Source organism: Pseudopipra pipra, chromosome 1, assembly GCF_036250125.1.
Source record: "Pseudopipra pipra isolate bDixPip1 chromosome 1, bDixPip1.hap1, whole genome shotgun sequence".
NCBI classification, from domain to species: Eukaryota; Metazoa; Chordata; class Aves; order Passeriformes; family Pipridae; genus Pseudopipra; species Pseudopipra pipra.
In genome coordinates, this window is record NC_087549.1 from 23,085,118 (window position 1) to 23,105,196 (window position 20,079).

At 41.5% G+C, this 20,079-nt stretch overlaps 2 protein-coding genes and 1 long non-coding RNA gene across 6 annotated transcripts in view; 1 reads left to right on the top strand and 2 right to left on the bottom strand.

Moving 5' to 3' along the window:
* Window positions 1-5,171, bottom strand: part of PTDSS1 (phosphatidylserine synthase 1) — a 30,921-nt gene extending 25,750 nt beyond the window's left edge. Inside the window, exon 1 of one of the 4 annotated variants that reach the window (XM_064648207.1) lies at window positions 4,795-5,171. In XM_064648207.1, the coding sequence (XP_064504277.1) occupies window positions 4,795-4,973 (179 nt within the window). In that variant the 5' untranslated portion in view covers window positions 4,974-5,171. Of the gene's footprint in view, window positions 1-1,318; window positions 1,496-4,794 lie in introns of those variants that run through there. The other 3 variants (XM_064648196.1, XM_064648218.1, XM_064648228.1) reach the window with 3 other exon arrangements.
* A 102-nt stretch (window positions 5,172-5,273) lies between these two features.
* On the top strand, window positions 5,274-18,929 carry MTERF3 (mitochondrial transcription termination factor 3). Its single transcript, XM_064648241.1, has 8 exons — window positions 5,274-5,379; window positions 5,828-6,178; window positions 7,630-7,782; window positions 8,744-8,933; window positions 12,089-12,236; window positions 13,475-13,546; window positions 16,277-16,438; window positions 18,676-18,929. The coding sequence occupies exons 2-8, from the start codon at window positions 5,848-5,850 to the stop codon at window positions 18,868-18,870; spliced, it is 1,251 nt and encodes a 416-aa protein (XP_064504311.1). The 5' UTR covers window positions 5,274-5,379; window positions 5,828-5,847; the 3' UTR covers window positions 18,871-18,929.
* Window positions 11,005-16,278, bottom strand: LOC135411078 (uncharacterized). The gene is made up of 2 exons (XR_010428980.1): window positions 15,427-16,278; window positions 11,005-13,365 (listed from the first exon to the last, which is right to left on the bottom strand). It is a non-coding gene; the product is annotated as an uncharacterized LOC135411078 (long non-coding RNA).
* Window positions 18,930-20,079: the final 1,150 nt, after the last annotated feature.

Sequence of the window (20,079 nt, forward strand, 5' to 3'; positions counted from 1 at the left end):
AGCAAACAGACCTAAACTAAAATTTCTGGAATCCTGGATGCAATTCCTAGGTTTCTCTCTGCTGTTTTGGTGGTACTTGCAATTCATTTCCCTTTGCTATTCCCAGTGCCAAATGCCTGAGGTGAGTGCAGAGAGGGCAGAAATAACGACTATAATCACCCTTTGGAAATAATGAATATACAGCTTAGAATCTGTAACAGAGACATAGCAAAACTTAATAGAGCCAAGGAAAAATATTAATTTGCTTCTAGATCTGTTAAGCCAAAGCTCTGAACAAAATAGCTGGTATTATCTCTGCTACTGTCATATTACGGCCAGAGGACAGACTTCAGAATTCAGTTTGGAATGCCAAGGCAAACTTGACTAAGCTCTTCTTTTTTAGGCAGGTAGAATATGGTGTATAGCAGCAAGATTAACCCTCACCCAAGTCTTCTAACCAGCAGAAAGCTTCTGGGATACTTCAGTAATACAAACAGAAACAAACTTCAGACTATCATAGTATGAACAACTACCATTTCATAATGTATCATCCACTACAACAGAAGTTAAAGTTTTACTATCTGGGTAATTTTCATGTATTTAGGATTAATTTATCTATTTAACTGTATTCCTTTACTTATTCCCAACATGCTAATAAAAAATTCCCAGCAAACTTTAGAGGGACAAAGCTTTTCCTGGTAGATTATCTGTCAAATTTCTGGATGGTTCAGTAAAGAACCCATGACAGCATAAATGCTCTCCACATTAGACATTTGCTGTGGTAGAAAATATTTCTCACTTAGCCAAATTATTTCTCTTTTGCTCAAAACTGAACCTTAAGAGCTCCAGAGCAGGCTTTTATCACTGTGAGGCATTTAAGCACTGTGTCAGGCAGGTAAAATACATTAAACATGAATGGTTTCTCTGCAGGCCTTTGGGACTCCCCACAGCATTTTTTTTTAAATCAGCTGAGTCCAGATTTACCAGGCATTTTCGAGCAGCCATGCTGCATAGGATGACACTTTACACCAGCTATAAACCCCAGGTTCCAGAGCTTAACGTGGCTCCCCTGGCAATCCCAAGAGCCTCATGCCATCCAGTGCACTTCCTAGCCAGCGTCTCAGGCTCTGATGGCTCAGACAACAAAACCATATTCCTCTTCTAACGCAGGCAAATAACACACACAAATGTGCTGTCATGGCTGCCACCAAGAGGATGAATATTTATTTTTTAAGAGAGAACAAATAATGAGAGTCACATAACATCAATTCATCATGGCCAAGAAAGAAGTGACACTGTGATCGCATCACTTAATTGTTGCACAACTGAGATGACTCACCTTTGCGTATCAGGATTCTGAGTACTACTCAGCTTCAGGAAAGCTGTCCAAGTCATATTGGCACTACCCCCAAAATCACCAAAGATGTTGTATGCAGTGTTAAACTGTGTTTCATTCCAAGTTGGTGGCAAAGGCATTTCATTTTGGCTTGCAGATACATTTCAAAAGGGACAGACATCCAATCTCCTTGCCAGAAGCAGGTAAGAACAGGTGAGAGCAAGAAACTCACTGCTGTGCACTAGTTAGTATAGTGTTTGCCTGAAAAAACTATTTTGAGGAATGCCAAAAGGAAAGACACAATTACAATGAGCTGCAATCGGGAAAATGTGCTAAATCATCTCCTCATTTAGCCCCATAAATGTTGAAGCTGATTTTGAAATATAAGCATTCATGCAGTAAAAACAAGGTTTCTAATGCTTGTGTGGGAGGACAGATGAGAATTCTCTCAATTTTAACCCACTTTACCATGGCATATTTCAATTCTGTGACTTTTTAGAGAAGAAGTAATAAAAAATGAAGCACATAATCTTTCTCTCTCTCCTGCTTTTCTTGAGAGCACTACATTACACTTGCACATTACAAAAACGTCAACTAATAAGTTATTACATCATAAAGAAAAAGAAAAAAAAAAGGATATTCAACTGAGTTAAAAATAGCTAGGACACTAAATTTGGAATGGGGGCGGAGGTGGGGGAGAAATCTTCCATAAACTCAAGCAAATCTAAATGGACAATAATCCAGTTTAATCAATTCCATTAAATAGTACATGAAAGACAACAGCCCTACATCCTCATAGGTCTTACTCCTGCTTCCACAAACCGTTGAAACTTCATGGGAGCAGCTATTAATCTGTCACCTTTCTCAGTCCTATTGTTGTATCCCACAAAATATCCCCTCCAGCACTCACCTGCCCTCCTGCTGGTTGCCTCTGGGCTCAGAGAAGGCCACATCACTCTCTCTAGGTAGAGGAGGACAGGGAAGGCTACAGCTACTCCATGCCTCTGCTCCAAGGTGCAAAGTAGAAGCAGGGGAGCCTGTGTCTGGCTCATTCAGCAGGAAATAACCAAGGCAGCTGCAGCCATTGTCAGAACCACTAGAAGGATGTGCTTTAAAGAACAGAACCCCCTCTATTCCCCACTTTGTTCAAGTGAAATGAAACACACATTTCTTTTCCTAAATTATTATTATCATTATTGCTACCTGAAAATTACTGCTATCTGAAGTTCAGCTTCACCCTTATCTGTCAGCTCAAAGATGGTATCAGCTGCTCTCAGTGATCCTAAGGGAAACTCCACATTATGGCTTAGTATATACAAGGGAAAAGCATTTTTCAAGTTTCTCTGACACAAAAGAAGTACAGAAGTGACAAGAAAGACTTTAAGGGAAGCAAATTTCCTCTGATGAAGTTCCTGAAAAACCAAATTTTACTTAACAACATCAGTATGAATTTATCATAGAAAATCCCCTGCTTAATAAATTGACCAGGAGAGCTACGGAACAACTGACAGCACAGGAGAAGCAAAGAATCACTTGTGACACCTTAGTGGGAAGTCTACAGTGCCTTGCATTCAGGAGGTGGAAAAATGAACACAGTCACTGGAGACTCAAGGCAATAAGCTGATGGAAGCAGAACGACCAGACCTAGGAGCACACACTGTAGGCACGTAAGGAAATATCTCCCCTCCCCCAGTTTCTCAAAGACTGCATACAATTTGGGTACTGTCCCAAATAAGGCATGGAGGCAGCACTCTGGTTTAGGAAACTCCTACAATAGTTGGAATCAGCAAAAGGGGGAAAAGGGAGAAAACAAAATCTGAGTAGCTTCCACAACCTGAGAAGAGGAGAAACAGAGAAGACATAAAGAGAAATCAACTGGCATTTAAACACAGGAAGTGAGGCAGAGAGAAACAGAGGGAAGCAAATGAAACTGAAGACGCTGGAGTTAGAAAGCTAACAAAACAAATGGAATGAAGAGCTAGCAGTACTCTTGAAAAAAATGCAACATCCCAGAAGCAAAGCAGTATTATTTGGGACTAGAAAACACCATAGTTCTGAAATCCCTCTTGGCTCGTCCTCTGCTTGAAAGAATTGGCAAAATTCCTTCCCCAAAGGTGAGCCATCGGTTCCATTAATCCTTCAGAATTATGTCTTGATGAGAATATCTTATTAACTCACAAGTTTGACCTAAATTGGCCCTTTGGAAGGAAAAGTGATCTCGTGTGGGGTGAGACAGGACAAGAGGAGCACTTGTAGCAAGATCTGTAATTAAATATGGTAGCAAAGCACAGAAACATGTCTCTGATTTAGAAGTTAAGAAGGGATCCAAGTAGAACAAGGGATGTGTTCAAAAATATCTTCCTTGGGGCTATGCATAAGATGAAACAAGAAAAGGCACTCCTCAGACCATTTGCAGTTACACTATTTTACATTTCCTTATGCTTCTGTCTCAGCTCAAGCCAGGCTTCGCCATTATTTCCACAGCTAATAAAAACTATACATTTGGATTCTTAAGAATGAAATACAAGATTATACACTGAACTGTACATGAGGCCTAGGAATAAATCCTGATTTTCTTACATCTAATGGTAAGTTTAAGCAACAAGGCCATTGAAATCCGCAATTGTGTGCGCACAACGCCACAAAAGTTTAAATGAGCCCCAAACATGATGCACTACTCAGTCAAAACCTCCCAGGGATCACTGTTTCCCTACAGACTGCACAATTTACTCCAAAGGAGGATTGCACAATCCTCTTCACAACCCCATTCAGTAGGAGGCAATAACAAGTATGTACAACTTAGAAAAACATGCAAGATACTCATCAGACTGCACTGCTACACCCTTTGCTTTCAAACAAGGCTCCTGAAAAAGACTGTGTCCATTCCTAGCAGTATTGCCATGAATGACTAGAAGGGCGATGCCCACAGAGCTTTCCCTGTAGTGTGCAAAGGATGTGGCTAATCCTATCGGTGCCAGGGCCTAAGCCGACCTGTGACTGGCCCCAGACAGTGCCGTGTAGAAATGATGCTACACAACACTCCCGTCTACTGCACGCTTGTACATCATCTGCTTGAGTGATGTCACTGCTGGGCCGCTTGATAGCCCAGTAAAAGCCATTTTTGGCAACTACTTGAAATGCATTTTAATAAAGACTTCAACAGAGAGCCTCGAAACTATCATCAAGTTCCCAGGAACTGCAGTGGGGAGGACAGCAGCTCTGGGAAGGAGGAGAGGATGCCCGCTCTCCAAACACGGGCCTCCCGCGCACGGGGCTCCGGCACACCCGGCCCAGGACCGCCCGGCGGGAACGGCCCGGCTCCGGCCCTGCCGACAGCCTGGCCCCGGCAGGGACCGCGCTGCCCGTGCCCGCCCTGGGGCCGGGCACGGACCCTCCCCATCCCTGACCCGGGAATCCCCTTCGGCTGGGGGCCGCCAGCACCGGGGGCGGGGAGGGGGATCGTCGTGGCGGCCGCGCACCTGGTGAAGGCGAAGGCCATGAGGCTGAGGATGGTGAAGCTGAGGAGGGTGATGGTGTGCGGCCGGTAGAAGAACTCAAGCGTGATGTCCTCCACCTGCTGCTCGTTGATCATGCGGAAGTGCAGGCGGTAGTTCACGTCGTTCTTGCTCAGGGTCCGGCTCCCCACGCACGACGCCATCTCGCCCCCTCTTCTCCCCTCGTCTCAGCGCAGCTCGGGTTCTCCCGGGGCGGGGCAGGGCAGGGCGGCGCGGCCCGAGCCCGGCTGCCCGACCGCGCCGCGTCCCCCTGCGGGAGCCGAGCGGGGCCGAACGGGGCAGCGCCGCTCCCGCCGCGCTGAGGGGAACGCGAGGCGAGGCAGGGCAGGGGAGGGGAGGAACTCGCCGGGCCGCGCCCACGCGCGAGGGAAGGACGAAGGCAGCGCCGGAGGGGGAGAGGTGGAGTCACACCGCCCCCTTGGAGCAAGCGGTGGGAAGCACCCTGGTGCCTGTGTGTTCCCCCTCCCCCCCCTTTCCTCGCGGATGGTCTCGCCTGGGTTGGGCTGGGGGCGGGGCACACACGTGGTCAGGCCGCGCCGAGCGGGGCAGGTGAGGTGATGGCGGGTCTCGGGGGTGTTTCCATGGTCTCTCGATGTCTCCACATTCTCCTGCACACGCAGAGGGTGCCAGCGTGGGGAGACCTGCGAGGGGCGGCGAGCGCGGCGCGCCCGGGCCCAGCCTCCCCCGCCCTGTGGCGCTGTGCGGTGACGGCCCTGCGCAGGGGGCCCTGTCCCGCGGAGAGGGTTGAGGTCCTGGCTGGGCTTCCCCCGTGCTCCCAAAGGGACAGCTGTCGTACAGGACGGCGGGCAGTGGCCTTCAGACCCGGCTTCTCTCCCCAGTTTTGCCTCCTCCGTTTGCCACGCGTTTAAAGCCTTAAAGCCTCTCCTTGGTGCTTTGTAGTGAGCCATTGCTGTAGCGCCCAGGGTATTCGCGCTCCCGGCTCTGCGGCCAGGCAGGCAGCGCCTTTCCCGCCCCTCAGCCCTTTTTCTCCCGGCAGGATGCTGTGTTGAGGTGGAGATGGCTCTGTGGGCCCGGCAGGCCTCCCGCTGGTGTTGCCTGCTGAACGCGGCCCCCGCTGCCGGGTTTCCTCGGAGGCTGAGGAGCTGGGGAAGCCCCGCAGGGACCTGCCGTGAGTTCGCCCCTCTGGCTCTGCTGCCCGCCGGAAAGGACGGTGTTCTGTGGAGACTACAGGCATGCAGGCATGCGTCTGTAGGAAGCTGTTTCGCGCCCGACAGTGCCAAGGATGGATCCTTCTCTCCTCTGGAAAGTAATTTGCCTTCACCAGTAAAACAGGAACAAGCAAAAGTAGAAACATTACCTGATCTGAATGCAAAAATACTGAATGAAGGTAAGAGGTTTTAAGGGATACCATTTTTCCCGAATCTTCAAATCATGGTTTCAGTATGTTGTGGTTTAACTCCAGCTGGGTTCTTTTTTCTTGGCCCGTTTATCTAAAACACTTATCTGGAGTTCCTGACTTTCACTTGGTTTTAGCCCCGTAGTTAATGCAGATATTCTTGTGGTCACCGTGGCATCCAAAGCATACCTTTAAGGTGAGATGAAGATAAAATGTTTTGGGTAGAAATGTAGGTCTGGAGCTGCCATTTGAAGGATTTTTCTTTTGATAAATCTACCTGCAGCAGTTGAGCGTTTGCCTTTCCCTCACATACCTGCTGATACAAACTAAGGGGATTGGTTTGGGTGTTTTCTTTGGTTTTTTTTTGAACAAGGCTGGGGGAGTCCACGCCTGAAGCAGCTCATGCAGTACAGCCGTTTGAATGATCAGGAACGACAACAGGAGGCAGCAGTGTGAAGCCTGCTTTAAGCACTGCTCTGACGAGACATGCTCGTCCAACTGTCTCCTGAGGAAAGGAGATGAGAGAAGATAAATACAATGTGCAGCTCTTCCTGAAACATTAGGATCATGCTACTTACTGTGGAATCTGTCTTGGTAGTTCTGGTGTGTCTTTGTTTTCTTGACATGGAAGAGTGTTACCCTAGTCTCTAGGATGGCATTGTGCAAAGGTACAAGGGACAGAAAACCCCCTTCCTGAAGAGTTTATAATCAGGGCTGTTGATCAATAATCAATCTGATAATTTAGGAAGATGCTAGAAGCCAGCCTGGAAACAGTAAATCTAGCTGCTGTGAGCTCCTGTCAGTGGAAGAATAGATCCATTTATAGAAGTATTTTTTAAAGGACACTAAGCTCTGTGACATCAAACACTTAAGGGGAAACAAGCATAATAATGTTCTCTTTGAAACCTTAGTGAGCTTGATTTCTTTTGCTGTTAATGGTGGTGGCAGTCAGCAGCCATTCTGTAATGGATAAGACATGATAGCTTTGTTGGAGTTGGCTGTGAAATGCAGTTGTTTTAACTTTCAGTATATTTCAGGCATCAGATTCAAAAGAGGCATAAAATAGTGGGCTTGTCAGGTTATGAAAAATAATCTTTGCGGTAGCCTTTTTTCTGCATATGATCAGGCAAGAATGCATTTGTGAAGACATGAAAGGAGATTCTTTTTCAAGAAGGTGATGTGATTTGCAGACTGAAGGCAGGCTGGCTGGGTACTACACTGATTTGGACACATGGGCAAGAGCTGATGAGCAGTGACAAGGAGATGGAACAGAGGGAAAAACTGGGAGTACAGTCTATGTTTTCAAATAATAGGTTGAATATTCATCTCATGCACAGTGTTCCTGCATTTTGAACTGGATTTTAGGAGATCTGTATAGCATTTGGTGGGAGCAGCTTTGTCTTTCACAAAATGCATTTGGGTCATCCACATTTGTTTCTTAGATTGGGATGACATCCCACCTTCATCTGCCTTGGAAGAGATTTCTGAGGAAGAAGCTGTACAGATCATCGCAGAACCGATTCTTCCCTTTCAGTCTACCACGCTCCGAGATTATGTTGATCATTCAGAAACCCTTGCAAAGCTTGTCCACCTAGGTATGTGTGATTTTATTTGTGTAGTTTGCCTATGTCTGGAGCTTTGGAGATTCTTGTGTTTTACTGGTTCCCTTGTAAACTTGAAAGAGAGAATGGTGACTAATGGCAAAAAGCAGCAGAATATTATCCAGAGTAAATGGAAAAAGAAGGGGACTGTGTCACTCAATAGCAATGCCATATTTCTTGAAAACAAAGCTGGCTAGTTTTAGTCCCTTAGTGCTTTGGGTGCCAGGAGGAGGCATCTCTCACAGCTTCTGGAGGTGGGGAACACTCTGTGTAACTTAATTGGTCTCTCTTCTTTTGGGCTGGCTAAGGTTGCTTTAATTTGCTGCAAAAGACAATGCAGTTCTCCATCCTTGGAAAGAAGGAGAGTGGTTGCTGTGCAGAACCTTAGAAGTGGGGCACAGTAAACTAGAGGCAAGAGTGAAGGATGGAAAAGAACCTTCCTTCTCATCAAAAAGCAGTTGGACTGCAAGTATATCTGAGTTCAAGGCCACCTCCTTGTTGCCCAAACATCCAAGGAACACTAGAAGAAGGTTGGAGAAATAAGTATTTGAGAGGGGGGAATCTGGCCCCATGTAGTAACAAATTACTATGTGTGAGTCAGTATATAAAGGCACTTCACTGCACAATTGTTCTCTTCCCTTGTATAATGGAGTTGGGAATTTCTTGCACACATATTTCTTTGCAACAAGAGCATATGGCACATGCAGGATTCACTGCAAATGTCTTCCTTCAAAAAATAAACTCAGCAAAAGTGTCTAAAATGACTGCTTGTTTTATCTGGAATCTTTCCACAATATACAAGGTGTTATGACCTTGCTGTGTTGAACAATTAAAGTATGCCAAATCAGTGCAAAAAAAGGAGTAGTCCTGTAAATTCCAACGTGCCTTTGTGAAACATTTACAGGAAGTAACGTCTGAGTTTATTTAAAACAATTTTTAATTTTGTTTGTTGTAGGAGTTGACCTATCCCAAGTGGAAAAACGTCAAAAGGCAGGTCAGCTCTTACTGACCTTGGACTTTGAAAAAGATATAAGAAAAATACTTCTGTTTCTTAAGGATGTGGGTGTAGAAGACAATCAGCTGGGACCATTCCTGACCAAAAATCCCTACATCCTTGGTGAAGATCTGGAAGCTTTAGAAACCAGGTAAGACTTTCAAACAGCAGCGGGGTGTTAAGCCCCTTGCGTTGAAGATCTGCTTTCCCCTATGGCTTAACCTTGCCTGAATGATCGTGTGTTGCCTCCTGCTTCCTTTCTGACTCAATCCCTGGCTCCTTGTTCTTGTGCCTTCCCATCTGTTGGCACTGACGTGTGGTGATATCATAAGTCAAGTCAACACCTTGATCTGCCTGAAAACTGACCATTAAAAAATTTTACTGCCCATCCCTATCTCTCTGCCACAGAGGAAGCAGCTTGCCCTCCTAGGCCACTTGCTTTACCTGCATCAGCTTGGATTCCAAAATGTTAGTCCCTGAGGCTTTGTAGAAATATATTAACCTCTTTAGTCACGATTTGAACCCACTCTTCTGGATGCTACATCTGCCTCGTAAATTCTGCAGTAAAAGAAGCAGACCAGATCTCTTCCGTGATGACATCTAATAGCAGCAGAAGGTTTTGGCGACACTCTTTTTTCCTGTTGTCCAGCTCAGACTGAACACAAGACTACAATGAACTAATTTGTGTGTGTGTTTTCATTCACACCTTTATGGCCCTACACTGTTCCTCGGTCCCTAAAATGGACTTTTATTCTTAACATTACTTCAAATTCAACAGTTTATTTCGGAAGAACTTGTGTGCGAATGTACATGCATTTTTTAATGAACTCAGAACTTCTCAGTATTTAAAAATTCCAGAAAAGAAAGTCTGTCTGCTTGGCTCTTGCATGTAGTAGCTGTCCAAGACAGAAATCTGAAAGTACAGATATTTGGAAACAAGCACATGATCTGGATATATAAGATAGACCTGACTTCTTTTTTCTCTGTTCTTCAAACCTCCTGTTCAGTAAGTGGCCTTTCAGAAACAATATCCAAAGAGAATCTGTGTAATTTTTCAGCAGTAGTTTTGAGTCTAGATATCAGAGTTATTTATACTCTGCTGAAAAGAGTATTTTTTTTTGCTATGATAAATATCCTGACACTTCTGTGAAGTCAAATTTGCTTTTCATTGACAGTCCTGTGGCACTGAAAAGCAAATTTGCCAAGTAGGGTCTGAACAGAGCAGTCCAATTTCTCCTTAATTTTCTGCATTACAATTCTTCAGTAAGTTTGACACTGGTGAGTGCTTTCCTGCAAGCTTTAAAGCAAGTGTGCTGTGAAGGCTGTGAAGTGAATGTGTCTCAGATAGCTGTCTTTTGAAAGCTGAGTATCACCTTTGCATAAACAGTTCAGTGCAGATGGACATGGTATTGGTTACATCACTCTGGAATGTTTTATTGCTATGGATTCCACGTTGCTAGGAAACAAAACACAAATTTCAATAGATTTGGCATTTGACTTCAGATAAACATCATAAAAGTCAAAACATTCCATAATTCATAACAATTTTGACAGTTGCAAATCAGTGTCTGTACTGCAGCTGCACCAGATGCTTTGTTTTACGTTATTGTTAATGATGACTTAAAACTGTTAACATGCTACATAGAACTGCTGACCCCTGTAGTAGAACGAGGGCTAACCTTGGTGCCAACACTCACAGATGTATCTCAAACTTTGGCCAAGTTGGATGATTGTGTTTCTTTAATATACCAGTTTCTGGAGTCAGGTTATTACAATCTTGCCATCCCTCTTTTAAGTTTCTTGCCTTTCCAGAATGTGAAGAAATGCTTCAGGTGTGAATCTTAATGACTTGTTACCAGAAAACAAGTGGAGCCAGGACAGCCAAAAGATTTTATTTTTCGTCTGCTCATTTAGCTGTGTTTCTGGGATGATTGGCAGCTGTGTCCTTGAAAAAATGAATGGAAGAAGTGTAGTGTAGCCAAGCTGCAGCATTTGAAACATAATGGGATAATTTTTGAAGGGCCAGGTGGTTATTGTTGTGTTCTGATTTTCTCCCCCTCTTAACCTTTCCTTGTCTTTGAGGTTTCTGCAGCCAGTTCCATCGGCACTGTCTGGAGCCTAGGCTGCTACCTTCTCTGTTGGGGTGCCTGCTCAATCGGGAATTGGTCATCTAGAGCTTGTTCTTGTATCTTCTGTCTGGACATTTTTTGGCTTGTGATGACTTCATTTTTGAGGGTTTGTGGAAAGAGGGAGGCTGTAGTGACTGGAAGGTAATTTTTTTTTCTCTGCACAAGATGTGGTTTAACACAGAGCCTGTTTTTTGCTGAATACCTGCTTCTGCAGAATACTCTGCAATCCATTTAGTGTCTAAATTACTGCCAGATAAAAACAATTCTTATGTGCTTTCATCTGACAGAAAATACTTCCATATACTCTCATCTATAACCAAAGGAAATCTCTTCAAACTGTAGTTCAGTTGTTTTGTAGATGGAGACATGGATTAATTGTGTCTCTCTTTATGTGCTGTACTGGCTCTCCTTTGTTCCTTTTTCTGGTAATCGTGTATGGTAATCATCTACTGCAAGTAGTACTTGAAATAAGATTTCACATTCACTGAATTTAACAAAGTTTGGAAAAAGTATTGAGTTGGAAAGCAAGAAAGCTCTGTTAAACATAAAAACTTTAGTCAGCTCCTTTTCCTTTCCGATGACCAGATATTTGTTACTTAATCGTTGGACCACTGACTGAAAGTAGCGACCTATTGCAACGAATGTAACTTCAGCTAATCTAGAGATGCCTTTTCGGACAATGTCTCTACACATGATGTTGTTGTAGGGTATTTCTACTCCAGTGCTATTGGCAAAACAGGGATGTATGAGGTATAGTACAATGTTCTTTCAGCAGTAGAAATGGAATTCATTAAAATAGCAAAAAGCTGTATATATCTTCTTGTCCATACCCTATGATGATCTATTAATGTGTTTGCAATCTAGGAGACAGGCTGGTAGTTAAATTTAGGTTAACATAGTTATCTGCTTAAGTACAGCTGGAAGGAATTAAAATCTGTCTTCAGTATTGACATTCTGCTCTGAGGTTTATTTTACTTCTAATTAATTGGAAGGGAGGGTATTTTGCTTTTACGATAACTGCAGAATTCATCCTAATTATTTTTGGCAGGGTTGCATGTTAATGCTTGAACATCTGTCCATTTATAAGATATCACTGAGGAATTTAAGCAGTACTGAATAAATGGAGGCAATAAAATTTTCATCACTGGATTTTATTTTGTTTTTGTTCTCTTTCTAGAGTGGCTTACCTAAAATCAAAAAAATTTGGTAAGTCAGAAATTGCTCAGATGGTCTCGAGAGCTCCATATCTGCTGTTGTTTTCAGTGGAAAGACTGGATAACAGACTGGGTTTCTTCAAAAATGAACTTGGTCTCAGTGTAAAGAAGGTAAAGACTGAAGTCTTTAGTTATTTTCTTATTAACAACTGTAAGGGCTTGCAGTATGAATATTTCAAGTGTTTGGAGGTTATCCACAAACATCAGTGACGTTACCATGAGAACATAGAGGGTTACAAGAGGGTAACATGGTTTTAACTGCCTGTGGAAGTGATACAGACACCTAACATTCAGAAGTCCTGAAGTACAGGTTTTGAAGATGACTCGCTACAGATTATTTACAAACAAGCACGCATATGTCCAATTTTATTACTTGAGGTGAGTTAGAGGACTGAATTCATTACTGAAACAGCAAGCACCTTTTATAACTTCTGGAAAATTAAATGCTTCTCTTCATCTCCTCAAGATACTGCAAAATACTTAACTCATAATTGAAAAATTGTCTAATCTGTGAATATTATATCATATCAAACTAAATGCCAACTTATACACTCAGTTCACCATGGGTAACCTTTGGGTTTGCTTGTGACTGTGTACCACGCTTTGTGCTTAGCAGGCATTCAGCACTCTGCTTTGGGATCTTCAGGGGAGGCAGTAGCTGGACTTGCTTGGAATAAGTGGGCAGTGTTAGGTGTTTCCTACAGTAGGTGAGGATTGCAATGAATGTCAAATTCCAAGTGGAATCAGGGTTGCTTTGCTGGCTTCTATCAGCTGAACAGTCATAGCTGTCACAGTGCCTGTTGCTGGCCGTTCTATGCTTGAGGTAAGAGACCTCCCCAGAAAAGGGTTTAGTCACTGCCTTGTGCTCAGGGTGGATTACAAGTGATTACGTGGCTTAGGGGACGTGGAGTAATTTCTTGTATTGCCATTATACCATGGTCTAACCAGATCCTGAATTAGACAAACTCCACTGAGCTGAAAAATCCTTTTATAGCCTTATTGGGTAGTGTGTTGTTAACTTCTTTAAAAAGATGGGAAGAAATAGTTTGAGCAATGAGAGAGATAGAGCTCTTGAGCATGCTTTTGACGCATGCTTTTACTCCCTTTTCCCATCTGCTTTACAACACCTATGTTGTTTTTTGTTTTCCATTTGAGTAACTTTTTGCATCTTAATATACTGCTGCTTCATACAAACTCCTCCTTGGTGTAGAAATAAAAATGAATTGCATCCCTCTTCCGGCTGCAAAAAAAAAAAAAAGAAAAAAAAGTTTATATGAGATCTTTCTTTCACAAATGAATTCACAAACAAGCTTTCAGTAATACTCCTTTTGTGTTTTCCCTAATTGTAGACAAAGGACCTGGTAGTTCGTCTTCCAAGGCTACTGACTGGCAAATTAGAACCTGTAAAAGAAAATCTTCAGGTGAGTTTATGAATAGATATTAAAAGTGTATTGTGTATCCATATAGTTCAAGAGTTGTCAGAAGATAAAATTCCTAGAGGAGACTCATGCACAGAAAGTATTTAACGAAATAATTTTAGTGGAGATATAAAATAACTGAGGATTTTGTTCAAAAATTTATTTTCCTCTGTATCTTGCAAGCGTATAGAATACATGGAGCAGTATCTTATTGTCTTGTACTCTGATGCAGTGTCCTCCTGCCAAAAGTTGCTATCTGATGACACAAATTGTTACCCCTGTTTTATGAGTAGAAAAACATTCCCTCTTTTTCCCCCCCCTTAATTATTACGGGTTTTTGCTAACTTGGGCTGTCCATGAGTATTTAGGAGCAAGAAATGTGCAGTTGATTATTTTCCTCTTGGCAGGTAGCTAGTCTGCCAAAATGTGCATTTGACACCTATTGTCTGATAGCAGATGGTCGTTATTAACAACTGTTGGGTAAATAACTTCAAACCCACAGAGACTCCTTTCCCTTTTGAAAATGTAACTGTGTATTGGTTTAATTATTGTGCTGTAAAGCCATCGAGGCCAAACAGCATGATGTATTATAACAATTTGTGAAACTCCATTATCCTATAATGCATAACTGTGAATTAAAATGTATAATTTTCAGACGGACTCACTGCTCTGAAACTATTAAACATTAGAAATCTTGCAATCTGAAATGTGTGTGTGGTAAGGGAGGAGACTGGAAAGTAGCAGACTGTTCTAATTAATAGTGCTTTCTTTTTAATGAACATGGTTTCCACAGGCTAGGGATTCAGTATATTATAATGAATGTGTTTTTAAGATTCTCAGTTCTATGTGACTATCTTGTTTATCTACCAAATGTATATATATAAATAGCATTTATTTTTAACATGTGTGTGAGAGAGAGGGAGAGAGAGGTAGGATTTTTAGGTTCTCACTGTTGAAATCTGCTCGTAATTAGAAGCTCTAGCCTTTCAGGAGGTTGGATATTTCGGTTTCAGAATCTGGGTTCAGACCTGTATGTCCTAAACTGATGGTGGGAGGGCAGTACTTGGAAATTGAAACCATGTACCACCAGTTCAGAAGTGATCAGGTCATTTCCTTCATTTTGAATGGACTGTTATTTAGAAACAACTACTGGTTGTCAAAAGATACCCCATGATAAATGATCTGAAGGATTATTATTTGTTCCATCCTTTGAAGGTTTCATCCAGCACGATTAGAGATTAACATAGTAAAACCTGACAGCTTGCATTACCACTGCCTATTGTGGGAATAATATAGAATAAGTTGAATATTGCTGAGACTTACACAGTAAGAATATTAGCATATGTGGCCTAGAGAGTTACTGAATATTAAATATGTTTGCTGTCAAACTGAGTGCAGTCAAAGCAATTTACACTTGAGCTCACGGGTCCTGGCATGAGGGAGCTGTTCCATTTCAGAGTAGAAGATAAAAGGTCAGGGTTCTTGTCACAATTACCCCTACAGTGGGCCCAGCTTTACATCTGCAGTGATTTAACATTTGGTCTTATCAGGTTGTGTATCTTACCACTGCCAACTCAGATCCATGGAAGATACTACTGAATGCAAACACTTCTTTTCATGCCTGAATGCTGTCTTAGTTGATTGGTATTTTGTGTGATGCACAAATATTTATAAAGCAGATAAGGAAAAACCAGGATTTAAAAGACCTGATTGTAGTCACCTCTCGAAGCAATTCCCTGTGAGGATCTGTAAGTCCTAAGGTATCTTCAAAACCAGTTTCTAAGCCCTTCCCTTTGTATTTGCCAAGCAATTCTGGAAAAGAGTCTTGGCACATCAAACTGGACAAACGAAAAGCACCACATTTTTGCCAATTGAAGTAGTACCTGGGTTGGATTTAAAAGTCTGGTTATGTTGACTGACAAGCATACCCGCTTCATGGCTGGAAACAAGCTGCTTATAAATGTCACTGGAAGACAGAAGAAATGGCTGAGTTACCAGACACTCCTGTATGCTGAATTCCTTTCTCAACAACTCAATGAACTGCTTGCCATTCTGCAATCTGGGAGGAGTGCTTATGATTTTATTGAAAAAATGTGTTTTGTTTTCCTTTTGGGAAATCATAATTGAAGTCAAGGCAGTCTCTGAAAAAGACATCTTACTTTAGACATTATTGAACTCTAAAACAAGTTGATAACACTGCATATTCTACACAGCTCTTTCAGGTTCCAACAGTCTTCAGCTGAAGACTACAGGACTGAAATTATACTCCCTATTATAAAAAATGTAACTTGGATACATTAGCAAAGAAGTAATGTTTCACGGCTGTGTTTTACAGAGCTCAGCAGCTCCACAACAAGAAAGTCAGTCTTTTGACAGCTTGGTATTGAAACTGGTGAAGGATCTTAGGGCAGAATTTTTATGCTTGTGACTGCCACGCATATGTAGACACTGGTTTTTGTTGATATCTCAGACAAGCTGAAAAAAACATAGCATTCACAGAAGTCATCTTTACTTTGGGGATACTCTGTAAACAAATTACACTTTAATCCAGAATGATAACTTGCATTGTCTGACTTCAGAACAACTGAAGGGGTGGATATTATTGTGGGATGCATTCTTGTTGCTGTGTGACAAAGGGTAGAAGAATTTTACATCAGTTTATTTCAGTGGACATTTAAATAAGCCAAGTTTGCTGCAGCTAACTTGTAAAGGTAAAATTGTGCTCTTTTTCAGGTTTGTCAGATTGAACTTGGTTTTCAACGCAGTGAAATTCAACAGATAGTGTATAAAACCCCCAAGATTTTAACCGCAAGTAAAAAGAGGCTCAGACAGACATTTGACTACTTACACAACATAATGGGCATTCCCCACCACATGCTTACTCACTTTCCTCAGGTGAGTTGTTAATCTGGGAATAAATTGTAGGTGCTTTTGTCACAGCCACTTCACTAATATGGTGCTGAAGGTGGAGCCTCACTGTATGCAGTGAATTCACGTGTGAATTCTTCAACTTGCCTGTGACTTTTACTGTAACTGGGACAACTTATATTGGCAATTCAGAAACCATGGAGGATTCCAGTGTGGAAGTGTTACTTTTTTTCCCCTGACACGTTACATCACTAACCCCAGTCTTGTGAATTTTTACGTTTTCAACAGAGGTAGTCATGCTTATCTCTTCTGGATTCATGCAAGAGAGATTACTGCCTGCTTAGGAATTTGCTTGTCCTGAAATCTTACCTAAGAGACACAAGGGAAGACTGATTATGCAGAAGATCTGTTCATTAGATAACATGTATACATATAAACATTTCTTTCAGATTTGTCTACTTAAAAAACTAATTTTAGAGATTTAGGATCTGAAAAGAGTGTAAAGAGAAGAGAAATTCTGTCCATTAGGCACTCCGATTCTCATTGGTGTTCCTATTGCTGTGGCAATTGCTAAAATATCACAGGATTGAAAATAGATTGGTTCCCTGATTACTAATTTTTTTCTATCTCCTCATTACTGTTATTTCCTCTTAAAAGTTGAAAGCTGTAGTGACTTCATTCAATGCTGACATGCAGTCACAATAGCTTCTTAGTAGGTAAGAGTGAAAGGACAAATTGCAGCTTCTGAACTAATTTTCTTACAAAGCAAGTCTGGTAGAGAATCTAACTGGCTAAAAAGCCAAAATTATATGGGGAAATAAAACTACTTCCCAGGATTTTGATTGCTTCTCTTGCTGTTTAATATATCTTTACTTAAGGAGGATGCTTGCAGTAACTCCAATCTGTGTCAGTTTTGCCCTCCTTGATACATAAGTGACCACAGGTCTTTCTCATTTCCTTCTCAGTTGTCTTATTGTTAGCTTTGTGGTTCACCTCATTATTTTTCTTCCCTTTCTTTGGAAGGGTAAGTGGAGACCTCTATTCCTTGTTCTTGGCACAGTCACTTCTCTTCCCTGTTCTTCCCTTTCATCCTCAAAAACTGCGAGTTTCAGGATATGGTTAGTGCGAGTCAGTCTGGTGGTCTGGCCTTTAACTTGTGCATTTACAAATGTATATATGTCTCTATCTGTATTTCCTTCTATCCCAAATTACAATAATGCTGAAGATAAGAGGTATACAGGATTTTTTTTCATCAAATGCTCTCTGATATTACAGCTGTTCTTGTAACCATTCTTTCTATCAGCTAACTCCACAAAAGGTGGTGAAATTTTTTTCTCCTGTCTTCTGACACTCTCTTAAAATTCAAGGAAGGCGGAGGAGGAACAGTAGTTTTGTTTCTCTCCTAGTTCAATTAGTTTGCATCCTTGTGAAATCCTTTCATCAATGTAGTCTCTCTTTTTTAGTAAAATCTCTGCTTGCTGTAGCATTCATATTTTCACCATTATCCTCTCTCTAGCCACTCTCTCTGCAGTAGTACTGCTCAGAAATGCAGTTAGATGTCTGCCTTTAAGACTTAACTGTGCATCTCATCTTCTCTACTTCCTTCTCTTTTTAGATGTTCTGCTGATTTCTTTGATGTTTCCCTTACCATTGTTCTCACCTTTCACTGTCTAGATTTTTATTGTGGCAGGTATCTTCAAAGGCAGGCACTGCAGTGCAGCAGAAGACAAGCAGTTGTTTTGAACCACCACACTCTGCCTTTTAGCTGTGTTATGACAGCAGTTGCAGCCACTCACCTTTTCCCTTGCCACTGTGCCATTTGTTGGTTCACATTATGCCATGTGGTCACCTGTTCATTTCTTCCTTGTAACAATGCTCATCTGAGTCTGTCTGTAACAATAAATGCTTCTGATAGTATAGGGAGAATGCTCCCTGTTTCTGAATATCTCTTCTCCACTTCCTTGGCTGTGATTACACAAAAATAATATAGTTGTTATATATAAGTAAAAAACCTAATGTGCTTGAAAGTTGTATCTGTCTGATTGTGTATGTAGGTCAGTGTATTGTATTGAGGCATTCAGAGTTTAGGTAATTTATATATAAATGTAACCTATCTGGTGTTTGACATAAATTAGAAGAAAATATGCAAATGATTTGTTTTCTTCCTAGATCTTCAGTTGGTCTAAAAAATGCTCTTATTTTAGATGCCTTGTAGTCTGAAATTTAGACAGCCTAAAAATTGCTTCCCTTTTTTTCTTTCTTAGGTTTTCAACTCAAAGCTGTTACGAATCAGAGAGAGGCACATGTTTCTTGCATTCTTGGGAAGAGCCCAGTATGACCCAGCACAACCCAGTTACATCTCTCTGGACCAGCTGGTATCCCTGCCTGATGAGGTGTTTTGTACAGAGATTGCCAAAGCTTCTATACAGGACTTTGAAAATTTCTTAAAAACACTTTAGTAACACATGTAAAAAATAATGGAATAAAGTTATGAAATAAACATACTTTATGGAAGCAATCCCCTTTAAGGACTCTAAACTTTTCTATTACTCGTTTAAGATTTCATTGCTTATGAAACATTTGTAGGATTTAAAGGCTCGCAGTAATATTTTTAGTAACTTAAAGTTTTTTTCAGAAGGATTGAGTGAATACTCATTCCATGGATTGCTGTTAATGCAATCCTTGTCATTAATCACTAACTTTATTCAAAGTGGATGATGCAGCACTCTAACAGAAAAGTAAATTAAAGTTGGATTCTTCTTTTTTTTTTTCTTTTGATAATGGCAGAGTTTTGAGAAATGGAAAAACTAGCTAGTGACCTATTCCCTGTCTTGCCCATTATCTTTTTCTCTCTTCACCCTCTTTCGCAAAAGTTAGAATAGGAAGCTAATGCAGTAGTGAAGAAGTGTTGTGTTTACCTGCTTGAGGTAATGTTATTATTTTCGCTGTACAAAAAAGTACACCATTATGTATGTGAAGTTCCTCATACAAAAAGGCGTTTTTTCAACAGGTTACAAAGGTGTTCCCTTGTGAAGCTGGCTGCTGAAATTAATATCCTAAAAGCTGTGCAGCCTGGTTTGAAATGTCAAAAAAAAAATCAGCAAACTGAATCAAGGCAAATTCCAGAAAGAAAACTGTTAGTGTCCCTGAAATCTAGAAGGATCTTTATGTAAGTTACTTTTTTCTTTCCCTTGTTGAGTTTTCCCCACACCCCAAAGAGATTTGTGAGGTTTTAATTTGTTTTGAATGCCTCAAACTTTTGAGCTTTTACTTCCCTTGTTATTTTTAAATGTAAAAATGATCGCTACCAGAGCTAAACCAGTTTCTTTGAAATGTTAAATGCATGTGATTCTGCCAAAACAGCTTCCCAGAAACACTATGCAGAAAGGAAGCAAAAGATTTTATGGGAGTGCTAAAAGGGAAGAGAGGATAGAAGAACTTTCTGAGCATCATGTTAAAAATCTGTGGCTCTAAGATGAAAAAAGAATCTTTAGAAGAAATGTTTAGGCTAGAATTACCCAATTTACTGTAGCCGGCTATTCCTGACAAGGGCTGGCAGCCTTGGATTGAACACGTTGATTCGCTGGGGCTCGCTGGGTACAACACGGCAAAGACCATTCGCGGCCTGGTGCAGTCTGGACTCTGCTGTTTGCTTTCCTGACTAAAAA